Source organism: Scyliorhinus torazame, chromosome 8 (genome assembly GCF_047496885.1).
Source record: "Scyliorhinus torazame isolate Kashiwa2021f chromosome 8, sScyTor2.1, whole genome shotgun sequence".
NCBI lineage: Eukaryota > Metazoa > Chordata > Chondrichthyes > Carcharhiniformes > Scyliorhinidae > Scyliorhinus > Scyliorhinus torazame.
In genome coordinates this window covers 3,497,702-3,524,782 of record NC_092714.1, presented here as the reverse complement: position 1 = coordinate 3,524,782, position 27,081 = coordinate 3,497,702, and the positions used below count along the sequence as shown (strand labels likewise).

Genomic DNA, 27,081 nt, shown 5'->3' with positions numbered 1-27,081 from the left:
ACCCATGCTCAAGGATGCTGCAAAGATATCTGTTAAGGCCCCAGCTATTTCATTCCTCGCTTCCCTCAGTATCCTGGGATAGATCCCATCCGGACCTGGGGACTTGTCCACCTTATTAAATTTTTAAATCTACCATCTCTCAATCTATATCCGTTCTAGATTGCTCCACAATGCGGAACATTTGGTCTACATTTACTTTATCCCTGTCAGTATTTTACATACCTCAATCTGATCCCCTCTCATCCTTATAAACTCCAGCGAGTATAGCCCAAACTGTTTAATCTCTCCTCATACTTCAACCCCTTCAACCACGGAATCAATCTGGTGAACCTCCTCTGAACTGCCTCCAACGCCACCACATCCTTTCTCAAATAAGGAGACCAAAACTGGACACACTGCTCCAGATGTGGTCTCACTAACACCTATACAATTACAACAACACTTCCCTACTTTTGTACTCCAGTCCTTTTGCAATAAACACTAACATTCCATTTGCCTTTTTAATTACACGCTGTACCTGCATACCGACTTTCTGCGATTCATGAACAAAGACACCCAGATACCCCTGCCCAGCCACATTTTGTATCTGCTTTCCATTTAGATAATAATTTGCCTATTTCTTCACCCAAAATGGATTACCTCATACGTATCCACATTAATCTCCATCTGCCAAATTTTGGCCCAATCTCCCAGCCAATCTATATCCGTCTGTAAAATCTGTATCTCCTCTTCACTACCTGTTTTCCCACCTATTTTAGTATCATCCACAAATTTTGCTATGTTACGCTCTGTCCCTCCTTGAAGATCATGTACATAGATTGTGAACAGTTGAGGTCAAGGACTGACCCCTGTGGCACCCGCTAGTTACAGTTCACCAGCCAGAGAAGGACCCATTTATCCCGAAGCTCTGCTTTCTGTCAGTCAGCCAATCCTCGACCCAATCCCCCGCGATCTCACCTTCTGGATCAATCTTTTATGCGGGCACCTTGTTCTGGAAGTCTAGATATACCACATTTTTAGGTTCCCTTTATCCACTTTGCTGGCTACGTCCTCAAAGAACTCAAGCAAGTTTGTCAAGCATGACTTCGTCAGGCATTGACAAGCTGGGCCGAAGGGCCTGTTCCCATGCTGTAAACATCTATGACTTACCCTTCATAAAACCCTGCTGACAATGGTGGATTGAACTCTGTCTTTCCAAATGTTCAGTTATCTCCTCCTTAATGATTGATTCCAGCAACTTCCCCACCACAGAGGTCATGCTAACCAGCATACAGCTTCCTACTTTTTGCCTCTCCCTATTTAAATAGGGGAGTTACATTAGTGTTTCTGCAATCCACCGGGATCTTTCCAGAATACAGGGAAGTTTGAAATATCATAATCAATTCATCCACTATCTCTTCTGCCACCTCCTTTAATACCCTAGGGTGAGGCCAGGAATCAACTAGGGACCTGTGCAGCACGTCCTGTGGGTGACACATCGCTGCATAAAGGATGTCCATCATATAAACTTTCCTCTGGATGAAGATAGCTAGGCTCACATATTTACGGACTTTGTTGCGATCTTAGGGTTCCCAAGAATGCAAGAAGCAATAGACTGCATCCCCATGTGGCTATATATGGGGTTGGTTTAGCACAGTGGGCTAAACAGCTAGCTTGTAATGCAGTACAAGGCCAGCAGCGCGGCTTCAATTCCCGTACCGGCCTCCCCGAACAGGCGCCGGAATGTGGCGACTAGGGGCTTTTCACAGTAACTTCATTGAAGCTTACTTGTGACAATAAGCGATTATTATTATTATACAGGCTCATTGCAGCAGCCCTTCATTTTCATCAATTAGGATAACTTCTTCACCCAAAGGGTTGTGAATCTGTGGAATTCCTTGCCCAGCGAAGCAGTTGAGGCTCCTTCATTAAATAAAGATAAAGATAGATAGTTTTTTGAAGAATAAAGGGATTAAGGGTTTTATGGTGTTCGAGCCGGAAAGTGGAGCTGAGTCCACAAAAGATCAGCCATGATCTCATTGAATGGCGGAGCAGGCTCGAGGGGCCAGATGGCCTACTCCTGTTCCCAGTTCTTATGTTCTTACAAAGGCTTCCATTCTGCCAACGTGCAATTGGTATGTGACCATCGCAAGTACATCCTGCACATGTATGTACAATTCCTTTGGAGTTGCCACGGCTCCTACATCCTCAGTCGCTCCCAGGTGCCTGGGATTTTCAAGGAGCCGGAAAGTCAGCAGGCATGGTTGCTGGGGGATAAAGGCGACCCATTTAAACACTGGCTCATTACTCTGCCATGTTACCCCCAGACTCTAGCCAATGGAAGGTACAACTCTGCTCATGCCACCACATGGTCTCTCATAGAGCAGACCATTGGACTGCTGAACATGTGTTTCCAATGCCTGAGCCACTCAGGTGTCTCTATGCAATACTCACAAGTGAGGATTTGTCACATCATCAGTTTGCTGTGCCCTTCACCATCTGAGAGGTGAGGCCTTGTTAAAGGAGGAGGAGATCTCCTCGGAAAATGACCATGAGGACATGCAGGAAGCCCGGGGGACAACTGAAAAACATGAGCACTGATGCCATGGAGGGAGGGAAGACGAGGGAGGCATTGCCGGTGATACTCCAATAGCTGACAGGTCCCATGAGGAGTAAAATAAAGTCAGATCATCGAGCGGAATCTCCTCTAGCCCTAAAAATCATTTACGGAACATTTCACGACTCACTTGAGTCAGATCTTTAGTTGCGGTCATCAGTACCAGCCTCCCCGAACAGGCGCCGGAATGTGGCGACTAGGGGCTTTTCACAGTAACTTCATTTGAAGCCTACTTGTGACAATAAGCGATTTTCATTTCATTTTCAGTGTCCTTTTATTTTTAATTAATTTTTGCAGGATGTGGGCGTCGCTGGTTAGGCCAGTGTTTATTGTCCACCCCTAATTGCCCTTCAGAAGAAGGTGGTGAGTCATGAACCAGTGCTTAAATGGGTCGCCCTTATCCCCCAGCAACCATCCCTGCAGACTTCCCGGCTCCTCGAAAATCCCAGGCACCTGGGAGCGACTGAGGATGTAGGAGCTATGGCAACTCCAAGGGAATCATACATACATGTGCAGTATGTACTTGCGATGGTCACATACCAATTGCATGTTGACAGAATGGAAGCCTTTGTAGTTGATGAAAATGAAGGGCTGCTGCAATGAGCCTGCATAGCCACATGGGGGTGCAGTCTATTGCTTCCTGCATTCTTGGGAACCCGAAGATCGCAACAATGTCCGTAAATATGTGGGCCTAGCTATCTTCATCCGGAGGAAAGTTTATATGATGGACATCCTTTATGCAGCGATGTGTTGCCCACAGGAGGTGCCTAGTTGCTTTCTGAACTGCTGCAGTCCATGTAGGTACACCCACTGTGCTGTTAGGGAGGGAGTGCTAGGATGTTGCCCCAGCGACAGTGAGGAACGGCGATATATTTCCAAGTCAGGATAGTGAGTGACTTGGAGGTGAACCTCCAGGTGGTGGGGTTCCCAAGTATCTGCTGTCCTTGTCCTTCTGGATGGTATTGGTTGTGGGTATGGAAAGTGCTGCCTAAGGAACCTTGGTGAGTTATTGCAGTGCATCTTGTAGATGGTACACACGGCTGCCACTGTTTGTCAGTGGTGGAGAGATTGAATGTTTGTGAAAGGGGTGACAATCAAGCGGGCAGCTTTGTCCTGGATAGTGTTGAGCTTATGAGTGTTGTTGGAGCTGCACTCATCCAGGTAAGCGGAGGGTATTCCATTACACTCCTGACTTGTGCCTTGTAAATGGTGGTCACCAACCTTCCCGTTGTGGCGTCGAGGCGCATGTATGTCAGAGCCAGGACATCAGATACAGCACGGACAGACTCCTCCATTATGCACTCTGGTCTGCCGAGAGTGTCTCTGCTAGGTGGAGGGTGCAGGTGGGCACTGTGGTGGTTGTTCCTGAGACCCCTGATCCTCAGACGTGCTCCGGGGGCTCAGAGTGTTGCTCAGTTAGCTAGCTGATATCTGGAAAATACAAAAGGACAGTTTTAGTGGATGAACTGAAGCTAATTCAGAGTACATTATACTCCCTGTGAATTGCACACTACCCAGTAATAGTTTCAAATAAGCAAGTCAAGCAAGGCTGTCGTTCCAATCCTTCGAACATGGGTCTCATGTAAAGTCAATACTCTCATCCCATTGAGTAGAATTTGAACCCAAATCCCAAAGATGAAAACAACATATCTGTGCGGAGTCTGCACATCCTCCACGTGTGTGCGTGGGTTTCCTCCGGGTGCTCCGGTTTCCTCCCACAGTCCAAAGATGTGCAGGTTAGGTGGATTGGCCATTGTAAATTGCCCTTAGTGTCCAACATTGCCCTTAGTGTTGGGTGGGGTTACTGGGTTATGGGGATAGGGTGGAGGTGTGGATCTTGGGTAGGGTGCTCTTTCCAAGAGCCGGTGCAGACTCGATTTGGGCTGAATGGCCTCCTTCTGCACTGTAAATTCTATGAAATCTATGAAACATTTATAACTCATGAACCCAATCCTTCCATTGAAATCTTACAGAATTATTTAACAAAGTCCCTTTTCTCCTGATTCAGCTCTCAAGCTTGGTGATAAAGTGACTATCCGAGTGGAACCAGGCTTTTTTGAATGGACGAAATGGGAAGGTGAACGTTGCAATCCCAAACTTCATGTCTGCAGCTGAACTCAAAGCAGCAGAGTACTCCGTGGATATCAACTACAGGTATATTCCATCTTTGGTCTTCTGTAACTTCCCATAGCTTCTCTATCCTTGATTAATTTGATCTATGGAAAATGTCCTTATTGAAAAAAGAGTATGGAGGGGGAAAAGGGTGGTGAGGTGGGAAATAGCGTGAGGGATGTGGGGAAGGGGAGGGGAAAGGTGCGGGGACAGGTGCGAATGGGTGAGGGAGGTTGTGGGAGGGAGTGTGGGAAGGGGAATAGTTGAAAAGTGGGTAGGGAGGGAGTTAAGGATGTGGGGGGGGGGGGGGGGGGGGACTGAAAACTGGCTGATGTTAGTGGTGTGGAGAGGATTTTGGTGTATTGGCATCCAGAAAGACGTTCAGGTTTGGGCTGGTAAGTAGCAAGTAAGATTCACACTTCGTAAGGTTGACTGCCCTTCACAGCAAGGCTGAATTTTACCAAATGTGGCATCAAGGAGCCCCAGCAAAACTGGAGTCAATAGGATTCAAGGAAAAACTCTTCACTGTTTGGAGTCATACCCAGCACAAATGAATATAATTGTGGTTGTTGGAGGTCAGTCATCTCATTTCCAGGACATCATTGCAGGAGTGCCTAGGTCAAACCAGCTTCAGCTACTTCATCAATAACCTTCCTTCTAACATATCTTCATAGAATCCCTACAGTGCATAAGGAGGCCATTCGGCCCATCAAGTCTGCACCGACCCTCTGAAAGAGCACATTACCTAGCACACTACTCCATCTATACTTCTGTAAGGGGAATTTAGAATGGCCAATCCACCTAATCTGTACATCTTTGGACTGGTCAGAATCACAGAATACTATAGTGCAGAAGAGGCCCTAAGGCCCATCGACACGTGAAAGGTCCTGACTTGCCCACCTAATCCCAGTTGCCAGCATTTGGCCTATAGCCTTTTTTTAAAGAAAATATTTTATTCAAGCATTTATAATTTTAACAATTTTAAACATCAGGTTGCAACAAGAACAAAACAACATAACCAACCACCCCCAGTAACAAACCCCAGCCAGCATGGTTTACACAAACAGGACCACCGCCACCAGCCCCCCTTCCACTAGTTCTCCTGCCCTTACTCGCGCACCCTCCCTCCTCATGCCCCCCCCCCCCCCCCCCCCCCCCCCACTTTGCTGACAGCTTAATTTTTCTCGAAGAAGTCGATGAACGGCTGCCACCTCCGGGCAAACTCCTGCAATGAACCCCTCAAGGAGAATTTGATTTTCTCGAGTCTGAGAAACCCCGCTATGTCGCAACCCATACCCCCTGTAGAAGTCAATATTTTCCTGCTTCTTTGACTGTGGTAGGAAGACTCAACAATAGATTGTTATGGTAAAATAACAAGGCTTTATTTACGAAAAGACTGCATGCAGTTTTGGCTGAAAGTTGAGGTCGGAGAGCAGTTACTACCACTGCTGATTCCTACTCAAGTCCGCGCTTTTACAGAAAATCAGTTCAGTATTTATACATTATTATTATGACTACAGCTTAGTCAGGAATTCAATTGGAAGTAGAAACATAAGCAATGTCATGAAACAGGCATGACCTGTTGATCTTCTCGGACTCTTTGTCTCATCCCTCATACCATTATCTTGTCCTTTGATAGAACATTAAAAGGTCGGAGGAGATTCATCCATTCCTTATCTTGTCTTATTCATACCGCCCTGAGTTATGACGAGTTAGCCTTATCAGAAATTACAGAGGTCAGACATTTTGGAATAGCTTGACCTTCTCTTACCTTATTCATGCTTTAGGTTATGCGAAGTCAGCCTTATCGATCTTACCGGGGTCTGGTATATTGTAATGGCTAGGTCAGATTTTCTTACATTGTACCGAATAGTTGACCAGTTTTCCCATCATGCCATTACTTAATTCGTACAACATCACACCCCGCCTTCGGGGGTTCCGAGTCCCTCCAACCTAGTAGGATCAGTATCCGGGCCATCAGGGAGGCAAAGGCCAGGATGTCGGCCTCTCTCGCCCTCTGGGGTCCCGGGTCTTCTTACACACCAAAGATCGCCACCTCTGGACTCGGCACTATCCTCACCGTTAAAACTTCTGACATGACGTCAGCAAACCCCTGCCAGAAACCCCTCAGCCTCGGACATGCCCAAAACATACGGACATGGTTCGCAGGACCCCCCGCACACACCTATTCTCCACCTCCTCAAAGAACCTGCTCATCTGGGCCACCGTCATGTGCCCCCTATGGACCACCTTAAATTGTATCAGGCTGAGCCTGGCACAGGACGAGGATGCATTGACGCACCTCAGGGCCTCCTCCCATATTCCGGCCTCCAACTCCCCACCCAGCTCTTCTTCCCACTTTCTCTTCACCTCCCCTATCGGACTCCCTCTCACTCCATCAGTTCCTTATAGATCTCTGAAACCTTCCCCTCCCCTACTCCTACTCTCGACACCACCTCATCCTGTAACCCCTGGGGCGGCAGGAGCAGGAAGGTCGAAACCTGCCTCTGCACAAAGTCCCTTACTTGAAGATACCAGAACACATTCCCACGTGCCAACTCAAACTCCTCCTCTAATTCCTCCAAGCTCGGGAAGCCCTCATCAATAAAAAGATATCTAAATCTCTTGATCCCCGCCCGCTACCACCTCCGGAACCCCCCATCCAGCCCATCCCAGAGCGAACCGATGGTTACCACATACCGGTGCCCATACCAACGCACCTCCAGCCCCATGTGTTGGTGTCACTGTCCCCACACCCTCAGTGCTGCCACTACTACCGGGCTTGTGGAGTACCTGGCCAGTGAGAACGGCAGAGGTGCCGTTAACAGTGCCCCCAAACTCGTGTCTTTACATGAGGCAGCCTCCATCCGCTCCCATTCCAACCCCTCCTCCACTACCCACTTCTTAACCATTGCTATATTCGCCACCCAGTAATAATTTATAAAACTCGGAAGAGCCAGCCCCTCCCTCCCACGCCCTAGCTCCAGCAGTGCCTTCCTCACCCGCAGAGTTTTACCCGCCCAGACAAATCCCGAGATCATCGCATTTACTTTTTTAAAGAGCGCCTAGGGGATAAACATTGAAAGGCTTTGAAAGACGAACAAAAACCTCAGGACGACCGTCATTTTCACTGCCTGTCCCCCTCCACCCCGACAATTACAGCAGGAGTGTATCCCATCTCCAAAAGTCCCCTCTCATCAGTAAGGGGGAAAGTGTTAGGCAGAAATCAAAAAGGGCCACAGTGCAGGATACAGTGACTGAAGAGGGTGTGAAAAGGGAGGTGGTCAATACGGGACTGAGGGTGTTGTACCTAAATGCGCGCAGTATACGCAACAAGGTAAATGAGCTTGTTGCGCACATTGAAATTGGCCGGTACGATGTGGGAATCACAGAGACGTGGCTGCAAGGGGATCAGGGCTGGGATCTAAATATCCAAGGGTATGTGTCCCATCGAAAGGACAGGCAGATGGGCAAAGGGGGCGGGGTTGCATTGTTAGTAAGGAATGAAGTTAAATCGATAGCAAGGAGCGATATAGGATCAGAAGGCATAGAATCTCTGTGGGTAGAGTTGAGGAATCGCAAAGGTAAAAAGACCTTGATGGGAGTTAAGTACAGGCCCCCTAGCAGTAGTCAGGATGTGGGGCAGAAAATAAATCAGGAGATAGAAAACGCATGTAAAAAAGGCAATATTACAATAATCATGGGGGACTTCAATATGCAGGTGGACTGGGAAAATCAGGTTGGTAGTGGATCCCAAGAAAAGGAATTTGTGGAATGTCTAAGAGATGGTTTTTTGGAGCAGCTTGTGACAGAGCCGACTAGGGAACAGGCAATTCTGGATTTGGTGATGTGTAATGAGGCAGACTTGATTAGGGAACTTTAAGGTGAAGGAACCCTTGGGGAGCAGTGACCACAATATGATAGAATTTACCCTGCAGTTTGAGAGGGAGAAGCTGCAATCAGATGTAACGGTATTACAATTAAATAAGGGTAACTACAAAGACATGAGGAAGGAGCTGGCCAGAGTTGATTGGAGAAGGAGCCTAGCAGGGAAGACAGTGGAACAGCAATGGCAGGAGTTTTTGGGGGTTATTAGGGAGACACAACAGAAATTCATCCCAAAGAGGAGGAAACATGCTAAGGGGAGGACAAGGCATCCATGACTGACAAGGGATGTCAAGGACGGCATAAAAGCTAAAGAAAACGCATACAAAGTGACGAGGATTAGTGGGAAACCAGAGGATTGGGAAGCCTTTAAAAGTGAGCAGAGGACAACTAAAAAAGCAATAAGGGGGGAGAAGATGAAGTATGAGTGCAAGCTAGCTAGTAATATAAAGGAAGATAGAAAGAGTTTCTTTCAATATATAAAATGTAAGAGAGAGGCAAAAATAGACATTGGACCACTGGAAAATGTGGCTGGAGAAGTAATAATAGGAAACAAATAAATGGCAGACAAACTAAAAAGTTACTTTGCATCAGTCTTCACGGTGGAAGACACCAGTGGGATGCCAGAGCTCCAGGAGAACCAGGGGGCAGAGGTGAGTGCAGTGACCATTACTAAGGAGAAGGTACTGGGGAAACTGAAAGGTCTGAAGGTGGATAAGTCACCCGGACCGGATGGACTACACCCCAGGGTCCTAAAAGAGATAGCTGAGGCAATTGTGGAGGCATTAGTGATGATCTTTCAGGAATCACTGGAGGCAGGAAGGGTCCCAGAGGACTGGAAGGTGGCTAATGTAACACCACTGTTTAAGAAGGGAGGGAGGCAGAAGATAGGTAATTATCGGCCACTGAGCCTGACTTTGGTTATTGGTAGGATTTTAGAGTCTGTTATTAAAGATGAGATTACGAAGTACTTGGAAGTGCATAAAATAGGACTGAGTCAGCACGGCTTTGTCAAAGGGAGGTCGTGTCTGACAAATCTGTTAGCGATCTTTGAGGAGGAAACAAGGAAGTTAGACAAAGGAGAAGGACATGATTTATTTAGATTTCCAGAAATCCTTTGACAAGGTGCCGCATAGGAAACTTAAATAAGTTAAAAGCTCATGGTGTTAAGGGTAAGATCCTGGCATGGATAGAGGATTGGCTGACTGGCAGAAGGCAGAGGGTGGGGATAAAGGGGTCTTTTTCAGGATGGCAGCCGGTGACTAGTGGTGGGCCTCAGGGGTCTGTGCTGGGACCACAACTTTTCACAATATACATTAATGATCTGGAAGAAGGAACTGAAGGGACTATTTTCTAAATGGAGAAATGCTTAGGAAAGCAGAAGCACAAAGGGACTTGGGAATCCTTGTTCACGATTCTCTTAAGGTTAACGTGCAGGTTCAGTCGGCAGTTGAGGCAAATACAATGTTAGCATTCATGTCAAGAGGGCTAGAATACAAGACTAGGGATGTACTCCGGAGGCTGTATAAGCTCTGGTCAGACCCCATTTGGAGTATTACATAGAACATACAGTGCAGAAGGAGGCCATTCGGCCTATCGAGTCTGCACTGACCCACTTAAGCCCTATCCCCGTAACCCAACAACCCTCCCAACCTTCTTGGTCACCAAGGGCAATTTATCATGGCCAATCCACCTAACCTGCACGTCTTTGGACTGTGGGAGGAAACTGGAGCACCCGAAGGAAACCCACGCAGACACGGGGAGAACGTTCAGACTCTGCACAAACAGTGACCCAGCAGGGAATTGAACCTGGGACCCTGGCGCTGTGAAGCCACAGTGTTAATCACTTGTGCAACCGTGCTGCCCTTGTGAGTAGTTTTGGGCCCCGTATCTCAGGAAGGATGTGCTGGCCTTGGAAAGGATCCAGAGGAGGTTCACAAGAGTGATCCCTGGAACAAAGAACTTGTCGTATGAGGAACAGTTGAGGACTCTGGGTCTGTACTCATTGGAGTTTAGAAGGATGAGAGGGGGACTTCCGAGTGCGGCGATGACCAGCTGAGTCGCACGTTTCGGCAGCTCCCGGTGAAACGGACTTTTGGGCTCTTGATAGGAGCCCCAACGGCAATTTTGACGGCTAAAAACACTGTGTGGTAAACCAGAAGGGAATCCCCCCTGGATACGGATGGAAAAAGGAGGAGAAAGTGGCCGGATTGCGGTGGATCCTTTAGAACAGCAGCAAGGAAGGCAAGCAAAAACCAAGATGGCGTCAGAAGGTGGCAGTTTAACATGGGGCCCTGAACAACAAGAGTTCTTGAAATGCTGTGTGGAAGGGATCAAAAAGGAAATGAAGAAAGAGCTGTTGGCCCCGATACTACAGGCGATCGAAGGGCTAAAGGAGGAACAAAAGACCCAGGAGCGGGAGCTTCGGGTCGTGAAGGCAAAGGCAGCCGAGAATGAGGACGACATACAGGGCCTGGTGGTGAAGACGGAGACGCAGGAGGCACATCAGAAACGATGTGTGGAAAGGTTGGAGGCACTGGAAAACAACGCAAGGAGGAACAACCTGAGGATTCTTGGTCTTCCTGAAGGTGTGGAGGGAGCGGACGTCGGGGCATATGTGAGCACGATGCTGCACTCGTTAATGGGAGCGGAGGCCCCGGCGGGTCCGTTGGAGGTGGAGGGAGCATACCGAGTGATGGCGCAAGGACCGAGAGCAGGAGAAATTCCCAGAGCCATAGTGGTGAGATGCCTCCGTTTTAAGGATAGAGAAATGGTCCTTAGATGGGCGAAGAAAACTCGGAGCAGTAAATGGGTGAATGCGGTGATCCGCGTTTATCAAGACTGGAGTGCGGAGGTGGCGAGAAGGAGGGCGAGCTTTAATCGGGCCAAGGCGGTGCTTCATAAAAAGAAGATAAAATTTGGAATGCTGCAACCGGCAAGACTGTGGGTCACATATCGAGGGAGGCACCACTACTTTGAGACGGCGGATGAAGCGTGGACTTTTATTGTGGAAGAAAAACTGGAATGAGTGGGTTATTAAAAGAACGTTTGAACAAAGTGGTGGGGCGAATGTGGGGGGCAAAGAGGGGGGTTAAAAAGGGGGGAAAAAGGAGTTTTATGTACTAATCCTGCGATGTGGTAACTTTTCTTTCTCCCACAGGTGGTGATGGGGGAGGAGGGGAGGTGGAGGAGATGGGGCGTTGCCCATTGGGGGCGGGGCCAAGGGAGAAGCGCGGGCTTGGTTCCCGCGCTATGATAATCATGGCGGGAATAGAGAAGCAGGAAGGAGGGGGCGTCGCACGGTGCGAGCCGAGGTCACGGTGGGAAGCCGAGGTCGGCCAGAGTTTGCTGACTTCTGGGAGCAACATGGGGGGAGTAATTACGCTAGCGGGGGATCTAGCGGGGGGGGTGGGAGGGGGGAATTACTGGGTTGCTGCTGCTGGGGAGAGGGGGGAGCTGGTATGGGGGAGGATGGGCGGGGGGGGCACCGCCTGGGGGAGATACAGCTGCGTGGGAACCGGGTGAGGAGCTGGAAAAAGGTGATGGCTAATCGACAAGGGGGGGGTAGGAAGCCCCCCAACTCGGCTGATCACGTGGAACGTGAGAGGGCTGAACGGGCCGATAAAGAGGGCACGGGTACTCGCACACCTTAAGAAACTTAAGGCAGATGTGGTTATGTTACAGGAAACGCACCTGAAACTGATAGACCAGGTTAGGCTACGCAAAGGATGGGTGGGGCAGGTGTTCCATTCGGGGCTAGATGCGAAAAACAGGGGGGTGGCTATATTAGTGGGGAAGCGGGTAATGTTCGAGGCAAAGACTATAGTGGCGGATAACGGGGGCAGATACGTGATGGTGAGTGGCAAACTACAGGGGGAGACGGTGGTTTTGGTAAACGTATATGCCCCGAACTGGGATGATGCCAATTTTATGAGGCGGATGCTAGGACGCATTCCGGACCTAGAGATGGGAAAGCTGATAATGGGGGGAGATTTTAATACGGTGTTGGAACCAGGGCTGGATAGGTCGAAGTCCAGGACTGGAAGGAGGCCGGCAGCAGCCAAGGTACTTAAAGATTTTATGGAGCAGATGGGAGGTGTAGACCCGTGGAGATTTAGCAGACCTAGGAGTAAGGAGTTCTCGTTTTTCTCCTATGTCCATAAAGTCTACTCGCGAATAGACTTTTTTGTGCTGGATAGGGCATTGATCCCGAAGGTGAGGGGAATGGAGTATACGGCTATAGCCATTTCGGATCACGCGCCACACTGGGTGGACTTGGAGATAGGGGAGGAAACAGGAGGGCGCCCACCCTGGAGAATGGACATGGGACGAATGGCAGATGAGGGGGTGTGTCGAAGGGTGAGGGGGTGCATTGAAAAGTACTTGGAACTCAATGATAATGGGGAGGTCCAGGTGGGAGTGGTCTGGGAGGCGTTGAAGGCGGTGGTTAGAGGGGAGCTGATATCAATAAGGGCACATAAAGGGAAGCAGGAGAGTAAGGAACGGGAGCGGTTGCTGCAAGAACTTTTGAGGGTGGACAGACAATATGCGGAAGCACCGGAGGAGGGACTGTACAGGGAAAGGCAAAGGCTACATGTAGAATTTGACTTGCTGACTACGGGCACTGCAGAGGCACAATGGAGGAAGGCACAGGGTGTACAGTACGAATATGGGGAGAAGGCGAGCAGGTTGCTGGCACACCAATTGAGGAAAAGGGGAGCAGCGAGGGAAATAGGGGGAGTGAGGGATGAGGAAGGAGAGATGGAGCGGGGAGCGGAGAGAGTGCATGGAGTGTTCAAGACATTTTATAAAAAATTATATGAAGCTCAACCCCCGGATGGGAGGGAGAGAATGATGGGCTTCTTGGATCGGCTGGAATTTCCCAAGGTGGAAGAGCAGGAAAGGGTGGGACTGGGAGCACAGATCGAGGTAGAAGAAGTGGTGAAAGGAATTAGGAGCATGCAGGCGGGAAAGGCCCCGGGACCGGATGGATTCCCAGTCGAATTCTATAGAAAATATGTGGACTTGCTCGCCCCGGTACTGACGAGGACCTTTAATGAGGCAAAGGAAAGGGGACAACTGCCCCCGACTATGTCTGAAGCAACGATATCGCTTCTCTTAAAGAAGGAAAAGGACCCGCTACAATGCGGGTCCTATAGACCTATTTCCCTCCTAAATGTAGATGCCAAGATCCTGGCCAAGGTAATGGCAATGAGAATAGAGGAATGTGTCCCGGGGGTGGTCCACGAGGACCAAACTGGGATTGTGAAGGGGAGACAGCTGAACACGAATATACGGAGGTTGTTAGGGGTAATGATGATGGCCCCACCAGAGGGAGAAACGGAGATAGTAGTGGCGATGGATGCCGAGAAAGCATTTGATAGAGTGGAGTGGGATTATTTGTGGGAGGTGTTGAGGAGATTTGGTTTTGGAGAGGGGTATGTTAGATGGGTGCAGCTGTTGTATAGGGCCCCAGTGGCGAGCGTGGTCACAAATGGATGGGGATCTGCATATTTTCGGCTCCATAGAGGGACAAGGCAGGGATGCCCTCTGTCCCCATTATTGTTTGCACTGGCGATTGAGCCCCTGGCGATAGCGTTGAGGGGTTCCAAGAAGTGGAGGGGAGTACTTAGGGGAGGAGAAGAACACCGGGTATCTTTGTATGCGGACGATTTGCTACTATACGTGGCAGACCCGGCGGAGGGGATGCCAGAAATAATGCGGATACTTGGGGAGTTTGGGGATTTTTCAGGGTATAAATTGAACATGGGGAAAAGTGAGTTGTTTGTGGTGCATCCAGGGGAGCAGAGTAGAGAAATAGAGGACCTACCGTTGAGGAAGGTAACAAGGGACTTTCGTTACCTGGGGATCCAGATAGCTAAGAATTGGGGCACATTGCATAGGTTAAATTTAACGCGGTTGGTGGAACAGATGGAGGAGGATTTCAAGAGATGGGATATGGTATCCCTGTCACTGGCAGGGAGGGTGCAGGCGGTTAAGATGGTGGTCCTCCCGAGATTCCTCTTTGTGTTTCAGTGCCTCCCGGTGGTGATCACGAAGGCTTTTTTAAAAAGGATTGAAAAGAGCATCATGGGTTTTGTGTGGGCCGGGAAGACCCCGAGAGTGAGGAAGGGATTCTTACAGCGTAGCAGGGATAGGGGAGGGCTGGCACTACCGAGCCTAAGTGAGTATTATTGGGCCGCTAATATTTCAATGGTGAGTAGGTGGATGGGAGAGGAGGAGGGAGCGGCGTGGAAGAGATTAGAGAGGGCGTCCTGTAGGGGGACTAGCCTACAGGCTATGGTGACAGCCCCATTGCCGTTCTCACCGAGGAACTACACCACAAGCCCGGTGGTGGTGGCTACACTGAAGATTTGGGGACAGTGGAGACGGCATAGGGGAAAGATTGGAGCCTTGGGGGGGTCCCCGATAAGAAACAATCATAGGTTTGCCCCGGGGGGAATGGATGGGGGATATGGAATGTGGCAAAGAGCAGGAATAACGCAACTGAAAGATCTGTTTGTGGATGGGAAGTTCGCGAGTCTGGGAGCGCTGACCGAGAAATATGGGTTGCCCCAAGGGAATGCATTCAGGTATATGCAACTGAGGGCTTTTGCGAGGCAACAGGTGAGGGAATTCCCGCAGCTCCCAACACAAGAGGTGCAGGACGGAGTGATCTCAAAGACATGGGTGGGGGATGGTAAGGTGTCAGATATATATAGGGAAATGAGGGACGAAGGGGAGACTATGGTAGATGAACTAAAAGGGAAATGGGAAGAAGAGCTGGGGGAGGAGATCGAGGAGGGGCTGTGGGCAGATGCCCTAAGCAGGGTAAACTCGTCGTCCTCGTGTGCCAGGCTAAGCCTGATTCAGTTTAACGTATTACACAGGGCGCATATGACTGGAGCACGGCTCAGTAAATTTTTTGGGGTGGAGGATAGGTGTGCGAGGTGCTCGAGAAGCCCAGCGAATCATACCCATATGTTTTGGTCATGCCCGGCACTACAGGGGTTTTGGATGGGGGTGACAAAGGTGCTTTCAAAAGTAGTAGGAGTCCGGGTCGAACCAAGCTGGGGGTTGGCTATATTTGGGGTTGCACAAGAGCCGGGAGTGCAGGAGGCGAGAGAGGCCGATGTTTTGGCCTTTGCGTCCCTAGTAGCCCGGCGCAGGATATTGCTAATGTGGAAAGAAGCCAAGCCCCCGGGGGTGGAGACCTGGATAAATGACATGGCGGGGTTTATAAAGCTAGAGCGGATTAAGTTCGTCCTAAGGGGGTCGGCTCAAGGGTTCACCAGGCGGTGGCAACCGTTCATCGAATACCTCGCAGAAAGATAGACGGAATGGAAAAAAGAAGGCAGCAGCAGCAGCCCAGGATCGGGGGGGGGGGGGGAGGGGGGGGGAGGTGGAGGAGGAACCAGAAGGACTCTCAGGGTTGTTAATATATACTGTATAGTATGTATAGGTCGTTGCTACAGATAATTATATATTGGACTGTTAAATTATATTTTTGGAGCGTGTTACTTGTGACAAGGCAGTTGCCAATTAGGGCTAGTTTTCATTTTTGTTATTTATTATTTATTCATTTTTTGTTTATAAAATAGGTCATTGTTATTTGTGTTGTTATAATATTGTGTAAAGGATGCACAATGTACTGTGTTGGTTGACCAAAAATTTTCAATAAAATATTTAATAAAAAAAAAAAGGATGAGAGGGGATCTTATTGAAACTTACAGGATACTGCGAGGCCTGGATAGAGTGGACGTGGAGAGGAGGTTACCACTTGTAGGACAGACTAGAACCAGAGAACACCATCTCAGACTAAAGGGTCGATCCTTTAAAACAGAGATGAGGAGGAATTGTTTCAGCCAGAGGGTGGTGAATCTGTGGAACTCTTTGCCGCAGAAGGCTGTGGAGGCCAAATCACTGACTGTCTTTAGAACAAACAAAGAACAAAGAACAAAGAAATGTACAGCACAGGAACAGGCCCTTCGGCCCTCCAAGTCCTTGCCGACCATGCTGCCCAACTAAACTACAATCTTCTACACTTCCTGGGTCCGTATCCCTCTATTCCCATCCTGGATTGCAAAGAACTCTATTAACCCCTTTATCTCTCCAATCCCCCCCCCCCCCCACCGCGGGTCTGATATGTATAAAAGAAAATTGTCTGCGGAAAGTGAGACCCTGTGCTCCACTCCCCCGTACTATCCCCTGCCAGACCTTAGGCGTTCTCAGTGCCGTTTGCCATTAGCGAGAGCAAACAGCTGTGGGGAAAGTGGACATCCCTGCCTCGTCCCCTGGTGTAACCTAAAATAATCTGATCTCACACGGTTCGTCCACACACTCGCCACCGGTGCCTGATACAACAACCGGACCCAGTCCACAAATCCCTGCCCAAACCTAAACTGCCCCAGGACCTCCCAGAAGTATTCCCACTCCACTCTATCAAAGGCCTTTTCTGTGTCCATGGCAACCACCACCTCTATCTCTCGTCCCTCTGAAAGCACCATGGTCACATTAAGTAATCTGCTGATGTTGGCTGCCAGATGCCTCCCCTTCACAAACCCCATCTGGTCCTCCCCTATTAGCAAACGTGACACCACTGTTTAAAAGAGGAGGTAGGCAGAAAGTGGGTAATTATAGGCCAGTGAGCTTAACTTCGGTAGTAGGGAAGATGCTGGAATCTATCATCAAGGAAGAAATAGCCTTCCGGGTGCGGCGATGACCAGCTAAGTCGCACGTTTCGGCAGCTCCCGGTGGAACGGACTTTTGGGCTCTTAATAGGAGCCCCATCGGCAATTTTAACGGCAAATAACACTGTGCGGTAATCCAGAAGGGAATCCCCCCTGGACACGGATGGAAAAAAGAGAGGAAAGTAGACGGATTGCGGTGGATCCTCAAGAGCAGCGGCCAGGAAGGCAGGCACAAAGCAAGATGGCGTCAGAAGGAGGCAGTTTAATATGGGGCCCTGAACAACAAGAGTTCCTGCGGCGTTACGTAGATGAACTCAAAAAGGAGATGAAGAAGGAGCTGTTGGCCCCGATATTGAGGGGCTAAAGGAGGAGCAAAAGACCCAGGAACAGGAGCTTCAGGTCGTGAAGGCAAAGGCTGCTGAGAATGAGGACGACATACAGGGCCTGGTGGTGAAAACGGAGATCCACGAGGCACAACACAAAAGATGTGTGGAAAGGCTGGAGGTGCTGGAGAACAATGCGAGGAGGAAGAACTTAAGGATTCTTGGTCTTCCCGAAGGTACAGAAGGGGCGGACGTCGGGGCATATGTGAGCATGATGCTGCATTCGTTAATGGGATCGGAGGCCCCGACGGGTCCGCTGGAGGTGGAGGGAGCCTATCGAGTTATGGCGCGAAGACCGAGGGCTGGAGAAATTCCTCAAGCAATAGTTGTGAGATTTCTCCGATACAAGGACAGAGAGATGGTCCTCAGATGGGCCAAGAAAACTCGGAACAGTAGGTGGGAGAATGCGGTGATCCGCGTGAATCAAGATTGGAGTGCGGAGGTGGCGAGAAGGAGGGCAAGCTTTAATCGGGCCAAGGCGGTGTTGCTAAAAGGAAGGTCAAATTCGGAATGTTGCAACCGGCAAGACTGTGGGTCACACATCTAGGGAAACACCACTATTTCGAAACGGCAGACGAGACGTGGACATTTATTGTCGAGGAGAAGCTGGAGTGAGCGGGCCAGAAAAAGAACGTTTGGGACAAAAGTTGGGGGGTGAATTTGTGGGATGAAGGGGGAAAAGGGGGAAGAGAAGACTTCCCAGATTGTTAAACCTGCGACCCTGTAACTTATCTCTCTTCCCCATGTCGTGGGGGAGGGGGTAAGGGAGGATGAGGAGCTGTGGGCGCCGGCCATTGGGGGCGGGGCCAAAAGGGGAAGCGCGGGCTTTGTTCCCACGCTATGGTAATCATGGCGGGAACAGGGAAGCAGGAAGGAGGGGGCCTCGCACAGTGTGAGCCGAGGTCACGGGGGGAAGCCGAGGTCGGCCAGAGTTTGCTGACTTCTGGGAGCAACATGGGGGGTGCAATTACGCTAGCTTGGGATCTAGCGGGGGGGGGGGGGGGGTGTTAACTGGGTTGCTGCTGCTGGGGAGAAGGGGGAGCTGGTATGGGAGGGGGGGGTCGGGGCGGGGGGGTGCCGCCTGGGGGGGATACAGCTACGTGGGAACCGGGTGAGGTAGCTGGATTGAAAAAGGAAATGGCTAGTCGTCAAGGGGGGGGGGGGTTAAAGAGCCCCCCAACCCGGTTGATCACGTGGAATGTGAGAGGGCTGAACGGGCCGATTAAGAGGGCACGGGTACTCGCACACCTAAAGAAACTTAAGGCAGATGTGGTTATGCTTCAGGAGACGCATCTGAAGCTGACAGACCAGGTTAGACTTCGCAAAGGATGGGTGGGGCAGGTGTTTCATTCGGGGCTAGATGCAAAAAACAGGGGGTGGCCATATTAGTGGGGAAGCGGGTAATGTTTGAGGCAAAGACTATAGTGGCGGATAGTGGGGGCAGATACTTGATGGTGAGTGGCAAACTGCAAGGGGAGGCGGTGGTATTAGTGAACGTGTATGCCCCGAACTGGGATGATGCCAATTTTATGAGGCGTATGTTGGGACGTATCCCGGACCTAGAAGTGGGGAAGTTGGTAATGGGAGGAGACTTTAATACGGTGCTGGACCCAGGACTGGACAGATCGAGGTCCAGGACCGGAAGGAGGCCGGTTGCAGCCAGGGTGCTTAAGGATTTTATGGTGCAGATGGAAGGAGTAGATCCCTGGAGATTTAGTAGACCTAGGAGTAAGGAGTTTTCGTTTTTCTCCTATGTACATAAAGTATTTTCACGAATAGATTTTTTTGTTTTGGGAAGGGCACTGATCCCAAAGGTGACGGGGATGGAGTACACGGCTATAGCCATCTCGGATCACGCTCCACACTGGGTAGACCTGGAGATAGGGGAAGAAAAACAACAGCTTCCACCCTGGAGAATGGACATGGGATTATTGGCAGATGAGGGGTTGTGTGTAAGGGTGAGGGGGTGTATTGAAAGGTACTTGGAAATTAATGATAATGGGGAGGTACAAGTGGGAGTGGTCTGGGAGGCACTGAAGGCAGTGGTTAGAGGGGAGCTGATATCTATTAGGGCACATAAAGGAAAGCAGGAGGGTAGGGAAAGGGAGCGGTTGTTGAAAGAACTGCTGAGGGTGGACAGACAATACGCGGAGGCACCGGAGGAGGGACTATACAGGGAAAGGCAAAGGCTACACGTAGAATTTGACTTGTTGACTACGGGTAAGGCAGAGGCACAATGGAGGAAGGCACAGGGTGTACAGTACGAATATGGGGAGAAGGCGAGCAGGTTGTTGGCCCACCAACTGAGGAAAAGTGGAGCAGCGAGGGAGATAGGGGGGGTGAGAGATGAGGAGGGAGAGATGGAGCGGAGAGCGGAGAGAGTGAATGGAGTGTTCAAGGCATTTTATGAAAGATTATATGAAGCGCATCCCCCGAACGGGAAGGAGAGAATGATGTGCTTTCTGGATCAGCTGGAATTTCCTAAGGTGGAGGAACAGGAGAGAGTGGGGCTGGGAGCACAGATTGAGACGGAGGAAGTAATGAAAGGGATTGGAAGCATGCAGGCGGGGAAGACCCCCGGGACCAGACGGATTCCCAGTTGAATTCTATAAGAAATATTTGGACTTGCTGGCCCCGCTACTGATGAGAACCTTTAATGAGGCGAGGGAAAGGGGGCAGCTGCCCCCGACTATGTCAGAGGCAACGATATCGCTCCTCCTAAAGAAGGAAAAAGACCCGCTGCAATGCGGGTCCTATAGGCCCATTTCCCTCCTGAATGTGGATGTATAGATTCTGGCCAAGGTAATGGCAATGAGGATAGAGGATTGTGTCCCGGGGGTGGTCCATGAGGACCAAACTGGGTTTGTGAAGGGGAGACAGCTGAATACAAATATACAGAGGCTGCTAGGGGTAATGATGATGCCCCCACCAGAGGGGGAAGCGGAGATAGTGGTGGCGATGGATGCCGAGAAAGCATTTGATAGAGTGGAGTGGGATTATTTGTGGGAGGTGTTGAGGAGATTTGGCTTTGGGGACGGGTATATCAGGTGGGTACAGTTGCTGTATAGGGCCCCGATGGCGAGCGTGGTCACGAATGGACGGGGGTCTGACTATTTTTGGCTCCATAGAGGGACGAGGCAGGGATGTCCTCTGTCCCCGTTATTGTTTGCATTGGCGATTGAACCCCTGGCCATGGCACTGAGGGGTTCCAGGAAGTGGAGGGGAGTACTTAGGGGAGGAGAAGAACACCGGGTATCTCTGTGTGCGGATGATTTGTTGCTATATGTGGCGGACCCGGCGGAGGGGATGCCAGAGATAATGCGGATACTTGGGGAGTTTGGGGATTTTTCAGGGTATAAACTGAACATGGGGAAAAGTGAGCTATTTGTGGTGCATCCAGGGGAGCAGAGCAGAGAGATAGAGGATTTACCGTTGAGGAAGGTAACAAGGGACTTCCGGTACCTGGGGATCCAGATAGCCAAGAATTGGGGTACATTACATCGGCTTAATTTAACACGGTTGGTGGAACAGATTCGTCGACTACTTCACAGAAAGATAGAGGGAATGGAAAAGAAGTAGATAACAGCAGCAACCCAGGGGGGAGGGGGGGGGGGGGGGGGATCGGACGGACTCTCAGGGATGTTATTGTATATGTATAGGTATTTGGTATATGTAATTGCATATTGGATTGTTGGATTGTATTTTTGTAGAGTATTTATTTTGGACAAGGCAGTTGCCATTTAGTTTTGTTTTTTGTTTTTGTTTATATATTACTTATTTATTTGTTTAAAACTGGCCACGGTTATTTGTATTGCTTTATTGTTGTGTAAAAGAAACACTACGTATTGTTATGTTTGGCCAAAAAACTTGAATAAAATATTTTTTTTTTTTTAAAAAGGAAGAAATAGCGAGGCATCTGGATGGAAATTGTCCCATTGGACAGGCGCAGCATGGGTTCATAAAGGGCAGGTCGTGCCTAACTAATTTAGTGGAATTTTTTGAGGACATTAACAGTGCGGTAGATAACAGGGAGCCAATGGATGTGGTATATCTGGATTTCCAGAAAGCCTTTGACAAGGTGCCACACAAAAGGTTGTTGCATAAGATAAAGATGCATGGCATTAAGGGGAAAATAGTAGCATGGATGGAGGATTGGTTAACTAATAGAAAACAAAGAGTGGGGATTAATGGGTGTTTCTCTGGTTGGCAATCAGTAGCTAGTGGTGTCCCTCAGGGATCAGTGTTGGGCCCACAACTGTTCACAATTTACATAGATGATTTGGAGTTGGGGACCAAGGGCAATGTGTCCAAGTTTGCAGACAACACTAAGATAAGTGGTAAAGCAAAAAGTGCAGAGGATACTGGAAGTCTGCAGAGGGATTTGGATAGGCTAAGTGAATGGGCTAGGGTCTGGCAGATGGAATACAATGTTGACAAATGTGAGGTTATCCATTTTGGTAGGAATAACAGCAAAAGGGATTATTATTTAAATGATAAAATTTTAAAACATGCTGCTGTGCAGAGAGACCTGGGTGTGCTAGTGCATGAGTCGCAGAAAGTTAGTTTTCAGGTGCAACAGGTGATTAAGAAGGCAAATGGAATTTTGTCCTTCATTGCTAGAGGGATGGAGTTTAAGACTAGGGAGGTTCTGGTGCAATTGTATAAGGTGTTAGTGAGGCCACACCTGGAGTATTGTGTTCAGTTTTGGTCTCCTTACTTGAGAAAGGACGTATTGGCACTGGAGGGTGTGCAGAGGAGATTCACTAGGTTATTCCCAGAGCTGAAGGGGTTGGATTACGAGGAGAGGTTGAGTAGACTGGGACTGTACTCGTTGGAATTTAGAAGGATGAGGGGGGATCTTATAGAAACATATAAGATTATGAAGGGAATAGATAGGATAGATGCGGGCAGGTTGTTTCCACTGGCGGGTGAAAGCAGAACTAGGGGGCATAGCCTCAAAATAAGGGGAAGTAGATTTAGGACTGAGTTTAGGAAGAACTTCTTCACCCAAAGGGTTGTGAATCTATGGAATTCCTTGCCCAGTGAAGCAGTAGAGGCTCCTTCATTAAATGTTTTTAAGATAAAGATAGATAGTTTTTTGAAGAATAAAGGGATTCGGGGTTATGGTGTTCGGGCCGGAAAGTGGAGCTGAGTCCACAAAAGATCAGCCATGATCTCATTGAATGGTGGAGCAGGCTCGAGGGGCCAGATGGCCGACTCCTGCTCCTAGTTCTTATGTTCTTATGTTCTTATCACCCCTGCGACACAGCCCTCGATCCCAAGATCTTTGCCAATAGTATGGCATCTACATTTAGCAGGAAATCGGTCTGTATGACCCACATTGTTCAGGGTCTTAATCTCGCTTTAGAATGAGGGAGATCGATGCCTGCGACAACATCGGGGGGAGTACTCCCAGCTCCTTTGCCTCATTGAAAGCCCTTATCAAAAGCGGTCTCAATACCCCAGAGAACTTCTTGTAGAATTCCACCGGGTACCCATCCGGGCCGGGGGCTTTACCCGATTGCATCGCCTCCAGCCCCTCTACTACTTCTATCAGCCCAATTGGGGCCCCCAGGCCCTCCACCAACTCCTCATCCACCTTCGGGAACTCCAACCTCTCCAGAAACTGCCTCATCCCCTCCATCCCGACTGGGGGTTTCGACTCATATAGCTTACTACAGAAGTCCCTGAACACCCCGTTCACCCCTTGCCGGGTCCAAGACCGTATTCCCACCTGTGTCCTTCACTTTCCCAATCTCCCTCACCTCCTCCTGCTTCCTCAACTGGTGTGCTAGCATCCTGCTTGCCTTCTCCCATACTCATTCACCACCCCTCTCACCCTTCTCAACTGCCCCACCGCCTTGCCCGTTGATAAAAGCCCAACTCCATCTGCAGCCTCTGCCGCTCGTTTAGCAGCCCCGCCTCAGCATATCTCCTGTCCACCTGCAGGATTTCTTCCACTAAACTCTCTATCTCTGCCCGCTCCGCCTTTTCCCTATGTGCCCGAATGGGATTAAACTCCCCCCTGACCACTGCCTTCAGCGTACCTGCGGAAACCTCCCCCGTATCATTAATCTCCACATATCGCTGGATGGATTTCTTTACCCGCTCACACACCTCTTCCTCTGCCAACAGTCCCACATCCAGACTCCGTTGCGGGCGCTGCCCCCCCCCCCCCCTCTGCTCACGTATAGGTCCGCCCAGTGTGGGGCATAGATGTTCACTACCACCACCGGCATCCCCTCCAGTTTCCCGCTCACCATAACATACCTCCCCCACCCCCCAAGAGTCAGCCACTATACTTCCCACTTCAAAAGCAACCCGCTTATTGATCAAAATCGCCACCACCTTTGTTTCAGAATCCAATCCTGAGTGAAATACCTGCCCAACCCTCCCTTCCTCAGTCTAATCTGGTCCCCCACCTTCAGGTGAGTCTCTTGTAGCATGGCCACATCCACCTTTAATCTTTTAAAATGTGTGAACTGGCCCATTCATCCCTCGCACGTTCCACGGGAACAGCCTGGTCGGGGAACACCCTACCCTAACCCCCGTCCCCGGCCGATCACAATAGTCCCTCTTGGGCCAGCCTCCAGCCCGCGTCCCACACCTTCCTACGACCGCCCTCGGGCACCCACCGTCATCGATCCTCCTCCTATTACATTTTAAAAGCCCTCCCCTGTCAGCAGTACACCCCCCCCCCCCCCCCGAGTCCCCAGCAACAACCCCTGTCCCCATCCCCCCACTAACCTTCTGCTCACCTTCCACTGCGCTCCCGTGAACAAGCCCGCCCAGCTAGCCTGGCAGCCCCCGTCCATGGTGCCAAGCATCCTCTGCTTCCCCTCCCCTCCCGCTCAATCAACCTGCTAGTGCAAACAAAAACAACCCCTCCCCAAGCCCAAATGAAGCGATCAACCCCCCATCTTCCAACAAAGAACAAAAACAAACCTGAAGCCGAACAATGGCCCCAAACACAAGTTAAACCAGCGCCAAAGCATCTCCACCAAAGTTCAATGTCCACCTTCTCCTGCCAGTCCATTGTCTCTGATAAATTCCATCGCCTTCGCCTCCTCTGACGACCCAAAGTACAGTTCCCGGCCTTTTAAGTCACCCACAGACGTGCCGGGTACAACATCCCAAACTTCACCCCCTTCTTGAAGAGGGCCGCCTTGGCCTTATTGAAATTCACTCTCCTCTTGGCCAGCTCTGCACCCAGGGGGAGGGCACCACGGTAGCATAGTAGTTAGCACTGTGGCTTCACAGCTCCAGGGTCCCAGGTTTGATTCCTGGCTTGGGTCACTGTCTGTGCGGAGTCTGCAAGTTCTCCCCGTGTCTGTGTGATTTTCCTCCGGGTACTCTGGTTTCCTCCCACAAGTCCCGAAAGATGTGCTGTTAGGTAAATTGGACATTCTGAATTCTCCCTCTGGGTACCCGATCAGGCGCCAGAATGTGGCGACTAGGGCCTTTTCACAGTAACGTCATTGCAATGACAGGCCTACTTGTGACAATAAAGATTATTATTATATATTCGAAGTTCAGTACCCAGGTGCAGCGACTAGTCTGCCTGGCTCACCTCATGATCTGCTCCTTGTCCAGCTCGTTCCCCTGGGGTTTCCCCATTAGCATCCTATGCGCTCGATACACCTCCAGAGGCCGTGCGAATGCTCCCTCTTCCAGCAGCTTTTCCAACATCTTCCCCACATACACGCCGGCGTCGGCTCCCTCACTCCACTCCGGCAGGCCCACAATCCTAATATTGTGTCTGCGTGACCGGTTCTTCAAGTCTTCAACTTTCTCTTGGAGCCGCCTCTGCTGACCCGCATCAGCCCCATCTCCACTGCCATCGAGGCGAGCTGCTCCTAATGTTCCCCCGCCACCTCCTCCATCTTCTGGATCACCTGACCTTGGGGCTCCAGCCTCGCCTCCACACGGTCGATCATGGCCTTAATCGAATCCACTGCCCAGGCCAGGTCCTCCAGATTCTCTTTGCGTTGCTGGACGAACTTCCCGTTCAGGAAGCCCACTAGCTATTCTGTTGGTCACTGAGCTGGCAGGGCTGCTCCCTGACCTTCCGCCATATCCACGTGCGTCGCAGCGCCACACCAACTTTTACACTCTGTACCCCTCTTTTGCGACCGCTTCTGGCCCTCAGCTCCATACACCAGTGGATCACTACTAATTCTCCTGTACCTTTTTGTCACCTCACATCCACCCGTTAACCAGGAAAAAGGTCCGAAAAAACTGCCACGAGTGGAAGCCACCAAATGTGCGACCACTCACACCATGGCTGCCACCGGAAGTCATCCATAGCCTTGAATGTTATCATAGAATCATAGAATTTACACTGCAGAAGGAGGCCATTTACAGGCCCTTAGAAAGAGCACCCTACTTAAGCCCACACCCCTACCCAACCCCGTTACCCAACATAACCTTTTTAGACACTAAGGGCAATTTAGCATGGCCAATCCACCTAACCTGCACATTTGTGGACTGTGGGAGAGAACCGGAACACCCGGAGTAAACCCACGCAGACACGGGGAGAAAGTGCATACTCCGCACAGTCACCCGAGGCCAGAATTGAAGAAACAAAGAACAAAGAACCAGGAAAAGTACAGCACAGGAACAGGCCCTTCGGCCCTCCAAGCCCGTGCCGACCATGCTGCCCGACTAAACTACAATCTTCTACGTTTTGTGGGTCTGTATCCCTCTATTCCCATTCTATTCCTGTATTTAAACCCATGTCCCTGGAGCAGTGCAATTGAACCCATATCCCTGGAGCTGTGAGGCAGCAGTGCTAACCATTGTGTCGCCGTGCTGCCCCCAAATGCCAAGTACTCATCCAAGTACTTTTTAAAGGATGTGAGGCAACCCGCCTCTACCACCCTCCCAGGCAGTGCGTTCCAGACCGTCACCACCCTCTGGGTGAAAAGGATTTTCCACAAATCCCCCCTGAACCTCCCGCCCTTCAATTAAGGGGAACAGCTGCTCCCTATCCACCCTGCCCATGCCCCTCATAATCTTTTACATCTCAATCAGGTCACCCCTTAGTCTTCTCTACTCTCTTTATAATGGTAGCACAGTGGTTAGCACTGTTGCTTCACAGCGCCAGAATCCCAGGTTCGATTCCCGGCTTGGGTCACTGTCTGTGTGGAGTCTGCATGTTCTCCCCGTGTCTGCGTGGGTTTCCTTCAGGTGCTCCGGTTTCCGCCCACAAGTCCCAAAAGATGTGCTGTTAGGTGAATTGGACATTCTGAATTCTCCCTCTGAGTACCCGAACAGGTGCCGGAAGGTGGCGACTAGGGGCTTTTCACAGTAACTTCATTGCAGTGTTAATGTACTCCTACTTGTGGCATAAAAATTATTATTATTACTTAAGTGTTCCATCCTAGGTCACATTCTGGTGAATCTTCTCTGCACC

The 27,081-nt window shown here is 50.0% G+C and overlaps 1 protein-coding gene across 1 annotated transcript in view; it reads left to right on the top strand.

Moving 5' to 3' along the window:
* LOC140427632 (ubiquitin-associated and SH3 domain-containing protein A-like) overlaps positions 1-27,081 on the top strand; it is a 348,965-nt gene that overhangs the window by 256,732 nt on the left and 65,152 nt on the right. The window contains 2 exon segments of the mRNA XM_072513054.1: positions 4,605-4,696; positions 4,698-4,750. Coding sequence (XP_072369155.1) covers positions 4,605-4,696; positions 4,698-4,750 — 145 coding nt within the window.